This window comes from Typopeltis vanoorti, chromosome 18 (assembly GCF_054136105.1).
Source record: "Typopeltis vanoorti isolate ZY-2024b chromosome 18, IOZ_Tvanoo_1.0, whole genome shotgun sequence".
Taxonomy (NCBI): Eukaryota; Metazoa; Arthropoda; class Arachnida; order Uropygi; family Thelyphonidae; genus Typopeltis; species Typopeltis vanoorti.
This window is the reverse complement of record NC_143566.1, coordinates 38442675-38460865: the sequence shown is the minus strand read 5'-3', so window position 1 is coordinate 38460865 and position 18191 is coordinate 38442675. Positions and strand designations below refer to the sequence as shown.

At 35.4% G+C, this 18191-nt stretch overlaps 1 protein-coding gene across 2 annotated transcripts in view; it reads right to left on the bottom strand.

The window, feature by feature from the left end:
* LOC150096603 (DDB1- and CUL4-associated factor 11) overlaps positions 1 to 18191 on the bottom strand; it is a 346061-nt gene that overhangs the window by 165911 nt on the left and 161959 nt on the right. For both annotated transcript variants that reach the window (XM_090408033.1, XM_090408034.1), the window contains one exon: positions 14314 to 14414. In XM_090408033.1, coding sequence (XP_090264159.1) covers positions 14314 to 14414 — 101 coding nt within the window. The remainder of the gene's footprint in view (positions 1 to 14313; positions 14415 to 18191) is intronic.

Below are 18191 nucleotides of genomic sequence, written 5' to 3'. Positions count from 1 at the left end.
CTATCTAAATGTTATAAAAAAGAAGTATTACAGCTATGTAAGAGTTGATCTTAAGATAACAGTCTTCTAAATTCAAAATTGTTGATTCTTGACCATAAGGATTAATGATAATAAACTATTATTTAGATATTTGTCAAGTGTAAGTGAAGAACTATTTTAATTACCAACTAGTTTCGCCAGCTTATGCTGTCGGTTTCATCAGGGTACAATCAGGAAAGCAAAGAAAACGAAAATTACAAGCTCAACGTTAACTGGCAATTCTATTTTAATAACAAAATAGTGCACGTGAAACAATACGCATGTCACAGATATGTGATTTACTTGACATGTGTATTCCGGTAATTGGATTGTATTTTTTATATAATAAGCTAGATAAAACACAATGAATTTGATAAAAGTCTTATGTCATATATAGAAGAAAACTACCATTCCAGAATCTTCAAAGAAGCTGCTACAGTTGCCCGTTCCACAAATAACCTCAATAGGAACCAAGGTTTAATCCTAACTCATCATTACTTTGAATCTGCACTCTGATTTTTAATTTTATGAATAGCCAGATGGCCACAACTGTTTAGTATGAACTATTACTAATAATTTCTCTTTTCTTTGTGTTTTAACTTTAAGTTACCTCTTTCTCCGGAAGATGCAAGTCAAACGACTTACGAAACTTGTCGGGTCTTTTATCAATTCATTGTGTTTTATATAGCTTATTATATAAAAAAAAACAATACAATTACCGGAATACACCATGAGAAGTAAATCATATATCCACGACACGCGTATTGTTTCATGCGCACTATTTTGTTATTGAAATAGAATTGCCAGTTAACGTTTAGCTTGTAATTTTCGTTTTCTTTGCTTTCCTGATTGTACCCCGACCGCCGACAGCATAAACTGGCAAAACTAGTTGGTAATTAAAATAGTTATTCACATGCACTTGACCAATATCTAAATAATAGTTTATTCTCATTAGTCTTCCAGATTTTTGGCGGATTAATGCAACCATTTTCGTTCAGCCATAGCTGGACTGGATGGTTTATAGCCATAGCTGACTCAAAATATAATCTTTCTGACCTGTAATGACTTCTATTAAGCACACTGATTTTCTTCCATCTATCCTGTATGAAGATGTATCCAAAGAGTAGTCTGCCAGTCCAAACTTGCCAAAGTAATCATATTTGTAGATTTAGGGACTCAAAAACACACGTGTTGTTCAACACGTGTGTTTTTGAGTCCCTAAATCTACAAATATGAATGCTGATCACCGTGTAACCCTAAAAGAAAGAATTGCCAAAGTAATGGTAGCAAACAGTGGCAGCTGGTGAAAATTTTAAGTGGGAGGTGCTGCATATACAAAGTAAAAAAAAAAAAAAAAATTCATTTTTTCCTAATCAACCGATTCATTAATAAATAAATTTACATATTAAAAAATTGCTTTATTAAAAATATTTCACCCTCACTCGAACAAACACCAACAATAAAAGTTTTGTATCTCACAGAATTAATACATGCATGCATACAATTTATCTGCAAGTGACACTGCCCAGACGAGCAGTGTCGGAATCACTTGTGGCATGCAATCATAAGCGCAAACGAATATCGGCAAGTCTAGCTGCAATTGGTCGAATGCAATAATTCTGACACTGCATTAGATCGCAGTGCATTTGTTTCATGCAACGATAATAGAAAATATAATTCTTTTCATATTTTCAACAGTGACACTCGTCATAATTCAGCCTTGTATCTATAATAAATAAATAATTATGTTATTTTAACAAAATAAAATTTAGAAAAACTAGTTCACCCTCACCACGAACACGCACCAATAATAAAGGTTTCGTTTCTCACATAAATAACAAGCGTAAGCATACGATTTATCTGTAAGCAACACAGCCCAAACGAGCAGAGTTGGAATCACTTGTAATGTGCAATCACAAGCGCACACGAATATCGACGAGTCTAGCTGCAATTGGCTGAACGTGATAATTCCGACACTGTGTTAGATTGCAGTGCATTTGTTTTGTAATCTAAAGCATTAATCGAATAATTCCAATTATTAACTATTCAATCAATGTTAAAACATAAGTTGTAACCTATAACATGTTGTATTGCATCTATATAATATTGTAAGCACATTTTTATTATTTATAAACACAAACAAAATTTAATTTTTTCATTTTTTCCTTGGGGGTGCTGCACTGTGACACTGCAGCACCCCCAAGTACAAGTAGGAGTTGCCACTGATAGCAAATGTATTTTTTTTTTATGTTCTACAAGGCAGATGTTAAAATATCATTAGAAGTCATCATCACCATCATATTCCTGCCATGTACCCTCAAGGGGTGTACAGGATATGACAGTACTACATGAAAAAATTACATCATTACTAACTTCCTATCTACAATTTTCCTCCAAATCAGTCTGTTACTTCTCAAGACTCCAACATTATCAGATCTTATATTTCTATCGTCTAAGGCACTTTGTACCGTATCAATCCACCTATATCTTGGTCTTCCTCTGGGTCGTTTTCCTGCCAACCTGGCAGAGAACACTTGTTTTGCTAATCTTTCCTCTCCCATTCTATTTAAGTGACCATACCATCTGAGATTAGCTCTGCTAACGCATTCCTGGATGCTGACAATGTCAAGTTCTTTCCTAATATTCTCATTTTTAATATGATATTGCCATTGATGCCATCTGTTCACGCCTCTAATCTTTCTCAGGACTCTCACATCTGTGGTCTCTAGTCTTTGGTCAAGTGTTTTACTTCTGACCCAGCTCTCAGATCCATAAGTTAAAACTGGTTTGAACACTGCTTGTATACAACTAATTTAGTGTTCCGACTAATTTCTCTCTTATTCCATATGAATTTATTCAATTGACTTCCCACCATACCAGCTTTCCTGATTCTGTTGTCTATTTCTATATTTAATTTACCATCTTCAGTAAAAATCGTGCCTAAGTAGCTGAAATGTTTTACTTGTTCCACAGGTTCTCCATTCACAACACAGTTGACATTTTCAATGATTCTGCCTATTTTCATTGTCTTTGTCTTTTTATTGCTGACCTTCATACCATATCTATTACAACAGCAATTGATTTTAGTCAGAGAATCTTGCAGACTTGTAGCGGATTTATTTAGAAGTATAACATCATCCGCATAAAGCAAAGAGCTGACATTAACATCTCCAATTTTGATATCAGGTTTAATACCACTTTCCTTCATAATGTGATCCATATAGATAATGAATAACAGAGGGGATAATGTACATCCTTGTCTCACACCAGATTTAACATTAAACCATCTTCCTGTACTTCCTTCAATTCTAACTGCTGACTTACAACTCAAATAAAGACTAAGTATTGCTTGCTATAATGCCCCATTGAAACCATATAACTGCAGCATATTGAATAGCTTCTCTCTTGGCACCTTGTCATATGCCTTTTCCAAATCGACAAAACTTAAATACAGATCTTTATATATTACCATGCTTTCTCGACTATTTGTCGTAAAGTGAAGATCTGATCCTGACAGCCTCTATTTGGCCTGAATCCAGCTTGTTTTTCACCAAGCTTTTCTTCCACAATTCTTCTAGGAACACTCAGTAGGGAAATACCTCTGTAATTCTCACATTCAGTTTTATTTCCCTTTTTATATATGGGTACTATGAGAGCTCTACTCCAATCATCAGGAATTTGTCCCTCTGTCCAGGTTTTCTGAACTATGCAGTGCAGCCACTGTAAGACTTTTATACCACCATACTTCAGCATTTCTGGTCGAATATCATCTACTCCTGCTGCCTTTCCACATTTCAAGCCTTTGATGGGTTTTTCTACTTCAAGTATGGATATGTATTCTTCCTGACTGCATGCCTGGTCAGTGTTTTTTATCACTGTGCTGTCATCACTGCTTGTTTCATTTAGTAGTTTTTCAAAGTAATTACTCCATACTTCAAGAATATCTTTTTCTCCTGTTTTATGTCACCTTTATCATCTCTAACTCCTTTTACAGCACTCTTTCCTCCATTCCTAAGCTTCTTCAACAACCTCCAGAACATTTTACCACCTTCTTGACATTTATTTTCTATATTCTTGCCAAAGTCCTCCCATGACTTTTGTTTAGCTAGTTTTACACACTGTTTAGCTTTCTTACATTTGTCTCTATATTCTGTAAGAGTTATTTTCCTTCACTGCCTCTTTAACTTCCTGTGTCCACCAGGGAGTTCTGATTTTTTTATCCTTACACACAACATCACCACACGCTTCGCTGGCAGAATCAATCAATGTTTTCTTCAGAGTTTGCCACTGAATCTCCCAGGTTTGATTCATGTTCTCAAACTCTTTCATTTTCTTTTCAATAATCTTTCTGTATTTTAGTCTACAGTTCACATCTGAGAGCTGCTCAACTTTTATTTGCTTTAAAACTTTCTTACATGTTATTCTTTTCAATATGAAATTCAATTTTATCATGCTCAAGACTAAATAGTGATCACTTCCAATTTCAAATCCTCTGTACACTCTGGTGTCCTGCACCAGGGAGAAAACATCACTATTAACAATAACATAGTCAATGAGACTTTTCTTATTCCTAGCCTCTTCTCTCCATGTGAATTTGTGCACATTTTTATGTTGGAACATGGTGTTAGTAATAACCAGTCCATGTCCTGAGCAGAAATCCAACAGATATTTGCCATTATTATTAGCTTTGCTCTTTTCTCGAAATTTTCCCCAAAATATTTTTATATGTCTCACAATAATTTGCTACTCTGCTATTTAGATCCCCAACAAGGACCAACTTTTCCTTTTTGATTGTGTCAGTTGCTTTTTCTACAGCGTCAAAAAATTCCTTCTGTGGGAGCATAGGCACAAATAAATCTCATTGTCCAGTTCCCCATTCTCATATTTGCCCACATTACTCTACTTGACACTGACTGCCATGCAAGAAGATTAGCCTCATATTTTCTGTTGAATACAATGGCTACTCATTCTTTTCCTTGATTGTCATTGCCTGAATATAACATTTTGTATTTATTGCTCAGAAAGATCTCATCAGTTTTGGTCTTTTTTGTTTCAGTCACCCCTATTATGTCGATCTGGTACTTATCTAATTCCTCAACTGGCTCCATTTCTTTGCCATTCAGGCTTCTTACATTGATAGTACCGATCTTTAACTCTGGTGATGATGAGTTGGAGTTAGTTTTCAGATTTGTTCCAGTAGCTGACTTTTCGCTGTTCGCCCTGGATCCCTGGCGAAAACAACGGGGGCCTTGTTTAACCAGGCGACGCCCCAGCCGGCATGAAATTTTGTCATGTTGTACCATCATTTTTTATTTTGGTTTAACCAATAAGAATACAATTTGGTCAGCTAAATCCCAAATTGCCAGCCCATCCTCATTCGTTCAGTATCAAAGTAGATACCCAACAGGGTGCACCACGAGAAGGTGAGGATTGGACATTAGGTCAGAAGCCCTGGTCGGTTCTCCGCATTCCTTTAAAGGCTATGTGGAGGTCTCCTCTCAGTTATACAGCTTTGACCCTTAAGCACCCCTCATGGTGATGAAAATTAAGACTGGTAATACAAGCATAGTGATGGAATTAAACAACAGAGCAATAATCAAGAAATATAACTTGAAACTATAGTAAAGGAAAGAGGAAACATAGAAGAGAAAGAAAATGATGAAAATATGTGAATTAAGAGGTGTTAATTGATAATATAAATGTGGATAAACCATATTAACCTGATGTTTCTTGAATTACTGGTGGGGGGGGAAGAAGTCAAAATCAGCTCTAAATGAACCAAATTAATTTCCTATATAATATAGTCATTTTTTTATGGTTTCATAGTTTTTTTTTATGGTTTCAAAACTTTCATAGTTTCTAAATTCAGCTTTGAAATAATGCTGGATCTAATATCCACTTTGCTTATATAATAGTTATTTCAATTTATTTATATAATAATCAACTTTCAGAGACCTACTCAACATATCTATTTAGCATACTCATGCTTGACAAAGATGAACTTGTACTGGATACAGGTTCAGAATGCAGGATAGAAGAAAATTATCTCATACTTTCCATTGAAAACAGAATTTTATGGAAGAGAAACAATTATATGCAAGTAATCAATAATTAAGAAATCACATTTAAGGAAGTACATTAAATAACTAAAGGGTGGAATGCATTACACATGTACCAAGGAGCAAGAAGATTATTGGTAAGTTTAAGGAAAAAACAAATTTACCAAGAGATTCAATGCAGAAAAATAAATATCCAATAATTAGAGGATTTCTGTATACAGTGGTTTAATAACTATGGGATGAAGCAAAGTACCCATGAACCTATCCGATTAAAAGAATTCATTGCACACACAAAAAAAGCAAATTGACTGTCAATATTTTTGCTGACTAAGGATAAGAGGAAATCAATTTAACCACAAGGTGTATGATAAGATGATTCATTTGAACTTGGAATAAATTTAGGAAGAGGATATATAAATATATATATATGGAGGGTGGTCATAAAGTCCTGCACTGGTTTTAAATTCTAATAACTAAAGATATATAAATAACAAAACTATTTAGCAAAAAATATATGAAAGTTATAATTATAACAGTCATTAAAAGAACCAAATGGCAATAAGTAACACTCAACAATGGATGAAGTTGATATCTGAATGGTATCTCAGAGATGGAGAGAGTTACAGGAAGACCAAAAAAAAGTGGTAGGATGAGATTAAACAGATGACTGGAATTCAGTGACATAGAAAAGCTCAAGAGGGAATTGAATGGAGGGCTTTGTCTAGCAGTCGACCAGAAAATGGCTGCTGCTGCTGATGATGATGATATGAAAGTTCAAGAAGAGGAAGAAAAAAGAAAATGGAGAAATGAAATTCCTGCAAAGGACAGCAGGCTATACTCCCTGGGACAAAAGAAGAGGCACAGAAACACAGAAAGAATTAAAAATAGACTCAGTATCAGCAAACCAATCCACTTCTTTCAGTATATGAATACCGAAAGAAGTGGATTGACCATATTGAAAGAATGGATATTTCAAAACTACCCAAAAAAAAAATACTCTGATACCACCCAATTGGAGAATATAGAGACAGCCAAGGAAAAAAATGGAAAGAGACTGGAACAGGTCACTGGGTCTAAATCCCTGAAAGGATGATGATGTTTATATAATAATTTCATCCTTGTAAATCAGATTTTTTATTTTTTATATTTATATTTTTTATTTTATCAATTTCTCTTTTATTTGCATATAATGAATGACCATTGAAGAAAAAGTGTGCGCTTTGGCTTTGACTTGCAGAGTTTAAATCAATAACAGCTGTGAGAAATAAGTTCACTACTCGTTATAAAAAAGTTGCACCCCATAAAAAGTCAATAATTAGGTGGGTGAAAATTTTTGAAAGAAACTGGATCAATTAATGAAACACCACTGGAGATCAGTTAATGGAGAAAGTTATCTTGCCAAGGTGAAGAATTATTTCATCTCTGAATTGCAGAGATTACACCAGCTCTGCAATTCAGAGATTCATTGTGTGGCCCGTTTCCAAAACAAGGCTGTGGAAAGGTGAGTATTGCTGCTTTATAAGCATATGTTCCCTAATCAGAGGAAATGTGAACTAGACTTCTAGGAAACAGATTACTTTTATCACTAGGTAAAATACTATCATCTGGATGATTTACTGTACACAGGATGTGCTATGTTTTGTCTCATATGTTAACCAACCAGGATAATCATTATCATTCTTCCAACACCTTGGACCATTTCTTACCCACATCAACCTCCAAATATAGTGTGGATATCAGGTTTCCTCTCGGTAACTCTGGATATAACTTTGTTTATATTTAATTTTTTACATATCCCCAGCAAATTTTTGTCTCATGTCCTTTGATACTGCAATGGTACAAAATGAGATGACCTCCAGGATTTCCATGCTTTTTACCATGATCTGGTTATTATTTTCCATTCACCTGATCAAAACTGCTGCTGTAATGGAATAATTGGAAAAAACCTTTATTACTGATACTCAAGAAGAAAAGATATTTTTATTCTTCAACCAAACATGAGCACATGATTCCACATCAAATTGACCTAGAATCCCATAATGCATAGCACACTACTTTTGTGGTGTGTGTATAATGGCATGTATTATGGGAGGAGTCACTGTCCAGACTAGATTAGACCTTTATTCAGGTCTCATCAATGTGACCAACAGCTTTTGACCATATTACTAAAATACTCTGGAAGAAGGATCAGCTTAGCAAGTTTTTTTTAATATTATATATAACTAGGGGGCTCTGCCCCCTGGCACCCAACTCCCCATGTTCCAGACTGGTAGGCCAGTTCTCCTTGAATTCTGATAACTCGAATTTCGAAGACTCGAAAGGGGGTTCTGCCCCACCCACCACCACCGGTGCCCATTCCACCTACCCCCCCCCCGTTCACCATATTCCAACATAAAAATGTGCACAAATTGACATGGAGAGAAGAGGCAAGGAATAAGAAAAGTCTCATTGACTATGTTATTGTTGATAGTGATGTTTTCTCCTTGGAGCAGGACACCAGAGTGTACAGAGGATTTGAAATTGGAAGTGATCACTATTTAGTCTTGAGCAGGATAAAACTGAATTTCATATTGAAAAGAATAACATGTAAGAAAGTTTTAAAGCAAATAAAAGTTGAGCAACTCTCAGATATGAACTGTAGACAAAATACACAAAGCTCATTGAAGAAAAAATGAAAAAGTTTAAGAACAGGAACCAAACCTTGGAGATTCAGTGGCAAGCCTTGAAGAAAACCCTGATTGATTCAGCCAGAGAGGCATGTGGTGAGGTTGTCTGCAAGGATAGAAAAATCAGGACTCCATGGTGGACACAGGAAGTTAAAGAGGCAGTGAAGGAAAAGAAGAAATCATATCAAAAATTCCTGGCAAATAAGTCAGCTTTTATTCTTAGATAATAGAGACAAATGTAAGAAAGCTAAACACAGTGTAAAACTAGCTAAACAAAAGTCATGGGAGGACTTTGGCAAGAACATAGAAAATAAACATCAGGAAAGTTGGTAAGATATTCTGGAGGTTGTTGAAGAAGCTTAGAAATGGAGGAAAGAGTGCTGTAAAAGGAATTAGAGATGATAAAGGTGACATGAAAACAGGAGAAAAAGATATCCTTGAAGTATGGAGTTATTACTTCAAAAAATTGCTAAACGAAACAAGCATTGATAGCACAGTGGTAAAAAACACTCAACAGGCATACAGTCAGGAATACATATCCATACTTGAAGTAGAAAAAGCCATCAAAGGCTTGAAATGTGCAATGCAGCAGGAGTAGATGATATTCGACCAGAAATGCTGAAGTATGGTGGTCAAATGATTAAAAAGTATTACAGTGGCTGCATAGTTCAGAAAGAATGGACAGAGGGACGAATTCCCAATGATTGGAGTAGAGCTCTAATAGTGCCCATATATAAAAAGGGAAATAAAACTGAATGTGAGAATTACAGAGGTATTTCCCTACTGAGTTCTCCTGGCAAGATCTATGCAAGTATACTTGAGAAACGGTTGAGAAGAATTGTGGAAGAAAAGCTTGGTGAAGAACAAGCTGGATTCAGGCCAAATAGAGGCTGTCAGGATCAGATCTTCACTTTACGACAAATAGTCGAGAAAGCATGGGATTATAACAAAGATCTGTATTTAAGTTTTGTCGATCTGGAAAAGGCATATGACAAGGTGCCAAGAGAGAAGCTATTCAATATGCTACAGTTATATGGTGTCAATGGGGCATTATATCAAGCAATACTTAATCTGTATTTGAGTTGTAAGTCGGCAGTTAGAATTGAAGTATGTACAAGAAGATGGTTTAATGACAAATCTGGTGTGAGACAAGGATGTACATTATCCCCTCTGTTATTCATTATCTATATGGATCACATTATGAAGGAAAGTGGTATTAAACATGATATCAGAATTGGAGATGTTAATGTCAGCTCTTTGCTTTAAGCAGATGATGTTATACTTCTGAATAAATCCGCTACAAGTTTGCAAGATTCCTTGACTAAATTGAATAACTGTTGTAATAGATATGGTATGAAGGCTGGCATTCAAAAGACAAAGACAATGAAAATAGGTAGAATTTTTGAAAATGTCAACTGTGTTGTGAACGGGGAACCTGTGGAACAAGTAAAACATTTCAGCTACTTAGGCACGATTTTTAGTGAAGATGCTAAATTAAATATGGAAATAGACAACAGAATCAACAAAGCTGGTATGGTAGGAGGTCAATTGAATAAATTCATATGGAATAGGAGAGTAATTAGTCGGAACACTAAATTAGCTCTATACAAGAGACTGTTCAAACCAGTTTTAACTTATGGATCTGAGAGCTGGGTCAGAAGTAAAACACTTGACCAAAGACTAGAGACCGCAGATATGAGAGTCCTGAGAAAGATTAGAGGCATGAACAGATGGCATCAATGGCAATATCATATTAAAAACGAGGATATTAGGAAAGAACTTGACATTGTCAGCATCCAGGAATGCGTTAGCAGAGCTAATCTCAGGTGGTATCGTCACTTAAACAGAATGGGCGAGGAAAGATCAGCAGAACAAGTGTTCTCTACCAGGTTGGCAAGAAAACGACCCAGAGGAAGACCTAGATATAGGTGGATTGATACGGTACAATGTGCCTTAGACGATAGAAAATATAAGATCTGATAATGATAATATTGGAGTCTTGACAAGTAATAGACTGATTTGGAGGAAAATTGTAGATAGGAAGTTAGTAATTATGTAAATTTTTCATGTAGTACTATCATATCCTGTACAACCCTTGAGGGTACATGTCAGGAATTTGGTGATGATGATGATAAGATAATTAATAAACAAAATGCCTTTAGCATACCAAAACACTGATGCCATGATTTTCCTGCTGATGGAACCGACTTTGTCTTCTTTGGCACTGAACAACTGGCTTCTGTCCACTGTTGTGACTGCTGTTTGGATTCAGTAATAGTGAATCCAAGTCTCATCCACAGTAATAAATTGGTGCATAAAATCCGTTTTATTCTTGTTAAAATGCAAGCACTCTTCAGAGATTTTCATATGAATGCATTTTTGATCTGCTGTGAGCAAGCGTGGCATCCATCTTGCGCAAAGCTTTTTCATTTGCAATTGTTCATGCAAAATATATCCTACACATTCTTTTGAAATGCCCATAGTCTCAGCAATTTCACGCACTTTGACTCGCAAGTCATCCAATACCATATCGTTCACTTGATCAATGATTTCTGGTGTTGTTACACTTTTTGGATGTCCTTCACGTGGATCATCTTCAAGGCTGGTACGGCCACGTTTAAACTTGGCAGCCCATTTCTAAATTGTCGAAAATGAAGGAGACGAGTGTTCATAAACTTTTATGAACCTCGAATGAATTTCTTTTGGCGCTAAACATTCTTTTACAAAGAATTTTATAACTGCACGATACGCAATTTTATCAATTTCAAGGGATACAGGCAACACTTTTGCTTCAGACACCTGTATAAAACAACCTAATTGATATAATGACTTGCAATTTCACATGGATGCTTATGACAGATGTACCAACTTTAAAGAAAAAGGTCTTGCCGATAGTGTTGCCATCTATGGTCGAGGCAGAGAACTTTTTAGACTATCTTCGTATAACAGAAAAATGAATCACCTTCTTAAAGAATCCTCTCATGAGATCACAGATTGGGATCCCACAAAATCCCCAAAGAAAAAAGTGTACAAATGATTAAAAAAAAAAGTTCCATCCTGGTCTAAAGAAATTACCAAAAATCTTAAACCTTATCATGTCAAACTACTCCAGATATCTCTTCTTCTTTGGTGCATCAATCCGAAAATTGGTAAATATAGCAGCACATCACAACATCCAGGTCCCTAAAAACTCACAAATACAATATTCCCCTTTGCAATAGTAAATAGCATGAACAGCCCCACCTACAAACCTGCTAAGCATTTATCCAAATCACTTTCCTCCCTTATAGGCAACTCCTTCATTTATTAAAAATTCTTTGCACTTTAAAACATTAATAGAAAATCTAACTCTGTCAGATTCCGACATCATGGTCAGTTTTGATATGACCTTACTTTTCACTAATGAACCTTTGACAGAGACCCTTGACCTTATTAAGCCACATTTCCCCCTGTTCCCCTCTCAACATAACCGAATTATCCAGATTCATCATATATGTAGGTTATTTCCAATGGAAAGGGAAAATATAAAAACAGCTAGATGGGACTATTATAGATCCCCCCCCCACCCCTCCTCTAGCAAACTTTTATGTGGAGCATTTTGAAAACCAATCTCTCAATACAGCCACACTAAAACCAACAGCTTAGCTTCACTATGTTGATGATGTGTTTATTGTTTGGCCTCAGAAACGTTAGATACATTTCCAGAGCATCTTAACAGCCAACATCCTAAAATAAACTTCACCACAGAAAAAGAAAGCAATAATAGTCACCCCCTTTTAGATATGCTAGTGACAAGAATTCATAATGGCTCATTAACCTTCTCCATCTACAGAAAACTCTCTCATACTGGTAGGTGTTTACATAAATGATCACTACCTCCACCAACACCATTTCCAACAGTATGGTCACCTCAAAACTCTCATTCACCAAGCATTTGTTTTTTGAGCTCAGAGACTTTCATAACACATTTTTAGCCAATTGCTACAGCTCATATAAAATATTACATGCAACCCCCCCCCCCCATCCCTTCTATACCCAATCTACAGGATCATAGCAAAACCATTCTCATACCATATGTTAAGGGTACATCAGAAAAAATAGCCAAAGTTCTCTGCAAATAAGATCTCCATACTACTTTCAAACCTTCCATTCAGCTAGCTACTTTCATACGTTCTCATAAAGATCGACTACATTCTTTTGAACATCTGGAATGTATAAAGTTCCTTGTGCCTGCATTTTAGCCTACTTTGGACAGACTGGCAAAACAGTTAACATCCACCTTGAAGAAAACAAAAATTACACCTGAGATTAGCTGTATGGCAAGTCATCAGGATTGGGAGACTCTGGATACTTCTTCATGTAGAATCAAATGGAGAAAAACATCTATATTACATACAAGTCGTTACAGGTCTGAGAAGCTATTCTTAGAATCGGTATCAGCTACAAAGCACTCTCCCAACCTCAACAAGTATGGTTGCATTAACCAAAGATCTTGGAGACTATAATTTTAACACCTAATAACTGAACTTCTCTAAATTAACTTTGTAATTATCCAATCCAAAGAAGACGCCATGCAAGGACATTAGGATCATTTGCAATTTAAATTGTTTCTACAGTTACTTAGTTAAGTGCTGTGTGCCTGTCACAGTTATCATTGTGATCAGATGATGCTGGACAGAAAACCAGTGAAATATTAGTGGTTTAATGAATGTATTTTTTTATCTTTTGATGTTAGTTATATTGTTAAATATTATTATGTTCTTTCTTAAATTTAGCAACAGCCTTCCTTTCTGAGTTGGTGATTCTGCTTTTTGGAGGAAGAGATGAAGAGAGAAGATTTTACCATCACTCCTATTATGCTTAGAAGAGAGAAAACTTTTTTTTTTTTTTGTGATTTAGAATTTTTTGTTCAATAAACAAAAATTTCGATGAATTAAATTTATGAATGTTCTGCAAACCATGAAAATAGTGAGAGATAACTGAAATATTCTATGAAAAATCACTACTTAAATGAACTATTACTGAAAAGTTTCCTGACAGGCAGAGTGCAAGCTAGTTGGCATTAAGATTTTAGCAACAGCAATCCAAACTACTTTTTCCACAAATAACTCTGAGATGGTTAGAGCTAGGTAGAGTGGCATTGTTATGAGATCTTAGAGCTACCCAGTCCTGAAACACCACTCTGACAAAATTTAAGACTGTGAAAAGTAATCATTATTTCTGTGTAGATAAGTGAAAGATATTATCTAGTCAACGAGAAATTTTCTTAGTGTGAAACAAGATGTCAGATGATACTAATAATGTAAATTAGGATTTTTTTTTTAAATCCCTATTTTTGAAGTTAAACACTAACATTATTATTATTATTATTATTATTATTATTATTCCTGATACCTCCAAGGAGTCCGAAGACTCATTGCGGGAGGACACCTACAACTGTCTCAACCACTAGACTGAATCTCTACTACGAATCATCTCCATCAATGCCATTTACATGATGAAAACTGATTTAATAAAATATACTGAATATTATTTCTTAGAGGTTTTCTTTAATACTTAAAATCACTTACCTTGACAAGCAGTCATCAGAATATCTCCATCTTTTGCATATGTTCCACAAAAGGCTTTACTAGGATACTTTGCAACTGTGTTTTTCTTGTTTGGCAACAGGCTAAAGAAGCCAGGAGAAATGATTAAATAACATGAAATGAACAGTCTGCTAATTTTAAATTAATAGACATGTTAGATAGATGAGTAAAGCATATTGAAGACACAGAACCTTCACAGTTTTTCTCCTGATGTGTTCCTTTCCTATTATGAGAAGCTGAATACTTAGCAATGTTCAGTAACATTCTTTTCATTTCTGTGCATGCTGGGAAACAGAACTGAGCAACTTCTATTCCAGTCACTGTTTTGTACTGCTATTACTACTTTCAGCTTTTTGACAGCAATCGATAGCAGATGGAAAAATAGGATAAAAAAAAAAGTACAATTTTGTAAATAATCAAATTATAAGTTAAATTAAAAACAAACAGAAGCTACTTAAATATCATAGGGGTATATTATTACCTGACACCTCCAGGGAGTCCAAAGACTCATCAAGGGAGGGCACCTACTCCACAACGTTCTGTCTGTCTCCACAACTGAATCCACCAACTACCACGAATAGCAACTACCTTCATCATTTACACCAATGCCACCTACCGCCGACCACCACCACTAGTATTTTCACAGACAATCACAACCATCCATGCCCATGGTGGGATTTGAACCCACAGCCTTCTGGCTGGAGAGCAGATACGCTAACCACTCAGTCAACTAGGCTGGCCCTGAAGAAGGTAGCTAGGAGGATTCCGAACAAGTTTATGAGGAACTACAAAAACATTTAATTAATACTAATAATCATCATCAAATTCCTGACATATATCCCTGAAGGGGGTATACAGGATACGATAGTACTACAGGGCCAGCTTTTTACATCATTACTAAACAGGAAGTTAGTAATGATGTAAAAATTTACATCATTACTAACTTCCTGCTTAGATCATATATAGCAAGAATGCAGACAAAGGCTACCAAAAAAAAAAGATTTTAACATATAATTCTAGAGGAACAAGGAATAGGGGACAACCAAGAAGAGAATGGACTGAGTCTGGAACAGGCCACGTGGCCTAGAGCCTGGATAGGAAGACGACGATGATGACTAACTTCCTATCTACAATTTTCCTCCAAATCAGTCTGTTACCTGTCGACTCAAACATTATCAAATCTTATATTTCTATCTTCTAAGGCACTTTTTATGTATCAATCCACCTATACCTTGGTCATCCTCTGGGTCTTTTCCTGCCAACTGGGTAGAAAGCACTTGTTTTGCTAATTGTTCCTCTCCTATTCTGTTTAAGTGACCACACCACATGAGATTAGCTCTGCTAATGCATTCCTGGATGCTGTCAATGTCAAGTTCTTTCCTAATATCCTCGTTTTTAATATGATATTGCCATTGATGCCACTAATCTTTCTCAGGACTTTCATATCTGCTGTCCCTAGTCTTTGGTCAAGTGTTTTACTTCTGACCCAGCTCTCAGATCCATAGGTTAAAATTGATTTGAACACTGTATTGTATACAGCTAATTTAGTCTTTTGACTAATTTCTCTCTTATTCCATATAAATTTATTCAGTTGACTTCCTACCATACCAACTTTTGTTGATTGGATTTTTAACGGTATAGATGCGAACACAGATTGAAAAGAAAATACCTATTTAATGTGCTTAACAAACACCAACTATGCACTGTATTTAAACCTTATGTGAAATTGGCAACTCTCATCCGTTCACCTAAGGACATATTCTCTTCTTTATTGCATCCAGGAGTCTATTAAGTGCCCTGTTCTTCATGTCATCGAGCCTACTATGGATAGACAGGAAGAACTGTGGATATCTGCCTCGGTGAATACAAAAAATATATCCGGCACTTTCGCTATGGCAAGTCGGGTCTGACAGACCATGTTTTGGATACCCCCTGCACACAGGATCAATTGGGAAAAAACAAAAGTACTGCACAGAAGCTTTTACAAGTGAGAATTATTCCTGGAAGAATCAACAGAAGTCCTGAAACATACTGCAAACATAAACAAGTATGGCTGTATAAATCTACCAAAGATTTGGGAGACAGTCATCCTTAGACCAAATTAATGGTTTTTTTTTTTTGTTTTTTGTTTTATATATTTATTTATTTATTTATTTTTTTTTTAAACTTATATGGAGCCTAATTAGGACTTTTGTTTTTGTGTTGCATGCTACAATTACTCATACTAGTCCCAGTGTTACACCGGATTGCAGTTGTCTCACTACTGTAACAAACTTTGTTTGTATGCTCTAAAGATACTGGATATAATATCAGCAAAATATTAGCATTAAGTTAATAAATAGTTATTTTCTTATCAATCTGTGTTCGCATCTACACTGTTAAAAATCCAATCGACATGTGTGACAAACAATTAAGCTTTCCACACATACCAACTTTGTTAATTCTGTTGTCTATTTCCATATTTAATTTACCATCTTCAATAAAAATCATGCCTAAGTAGCTGAAATGTTTTGCTTGTTCTATAGGTTCTCCATTTACAATGCAGTTGATATTTTCAATGATTCTGGATATTTTCATTGTCTTTTTCTTGTTATTGCTGACCTTAATCATCATCATACAATACCTATTACAACAGTTATTCAATTTAGTCAGGGAATCTTGCAGACTTGTAGCAGATTTATTTAGAAGTATAACATCATCCGCATAAAGCAAACAGCTGAGATTAACATCAATATCAATTTTGATATCAGGTTTAATACCACTTTCCTTCATAATGTGATCCATATAGATAATGAATAACAGAGGGAACAATGTACATCCTATTCTGACGCCGGATTTAAGATTAAACCATCTTCCTGTACTTCCTTCAATTCTAACTGCTGACTTACAATTCAAATAAAGACTAAGTACTGCTTGATATAATGCTCCCTTGACACCATATAACTGTAGCATTTTGAACAGCTTCTCACTTGGCACCTTGTCATATGCCTTTTCCAGATCAACAAAACTTAAATACAGATCTCTGATACATTCCCATGATTTCTCAACTATTTGTTGTAAAGTGAAAAATCTGGTCCTGACAGCCTCTATTTGGCCTGAATCCAGCTTGTCCCTCACCAAGCTTTTCTTCCACAATCCTTCTCAACCGCTTTTCAAGTATACTTGTATATATCTTACCAGGAACACTCAATAGACAAAAAACTAAATGTGAGAATTACAGAGTTATTACAGAATTACATAGTTCAGAATGCCTGGACAGAGGGATGAATTCCAGATGATTGGAGCTGAGCTCTCATAGTACGTATATAAAAAGGAAAATAAAACTAAATGTGAGAATTACAGAGTTATATTTCCCTTTTTATATATGGTACTATGAGAGCTCAGTGCCAATCATCTGGAATTCGTCCCTCTGTCCAGGCATTCTGAACTATGCAGTGCAGCCACAGTAAGACTTTTATACCTCCATACTTGAGCATTTCTGGTCGAATATCATCTACTCCTGCTGCCTTTACACATTTCAGGCTTTTGATGGTTTTTTCTACTTCAAGTATGCATATATATTCCTGACTACATGCCTGTTGAATGTTTTTTTACCACTGTGCTGTTTTTAATACGATCATCACTGCTTGTTTCATTTAGCAATTATTCGAAGTAATTACTCCATACTTCAAGGATATCTATTTTTCCTGTTTTCATGTCAGCTTTATCATCTCTAATTCCTTTTACAACAATCTTTCCTCCATTTCTGAGCTTCTTCAACAACCTCCAGAATATCTTGCCACCTTCTTGATATTTATTTTCTATGTTCTTACCAAAGTCTTCCCATGACTTTTGTTTAGCTAGTTTTAAACAGTGTTTAG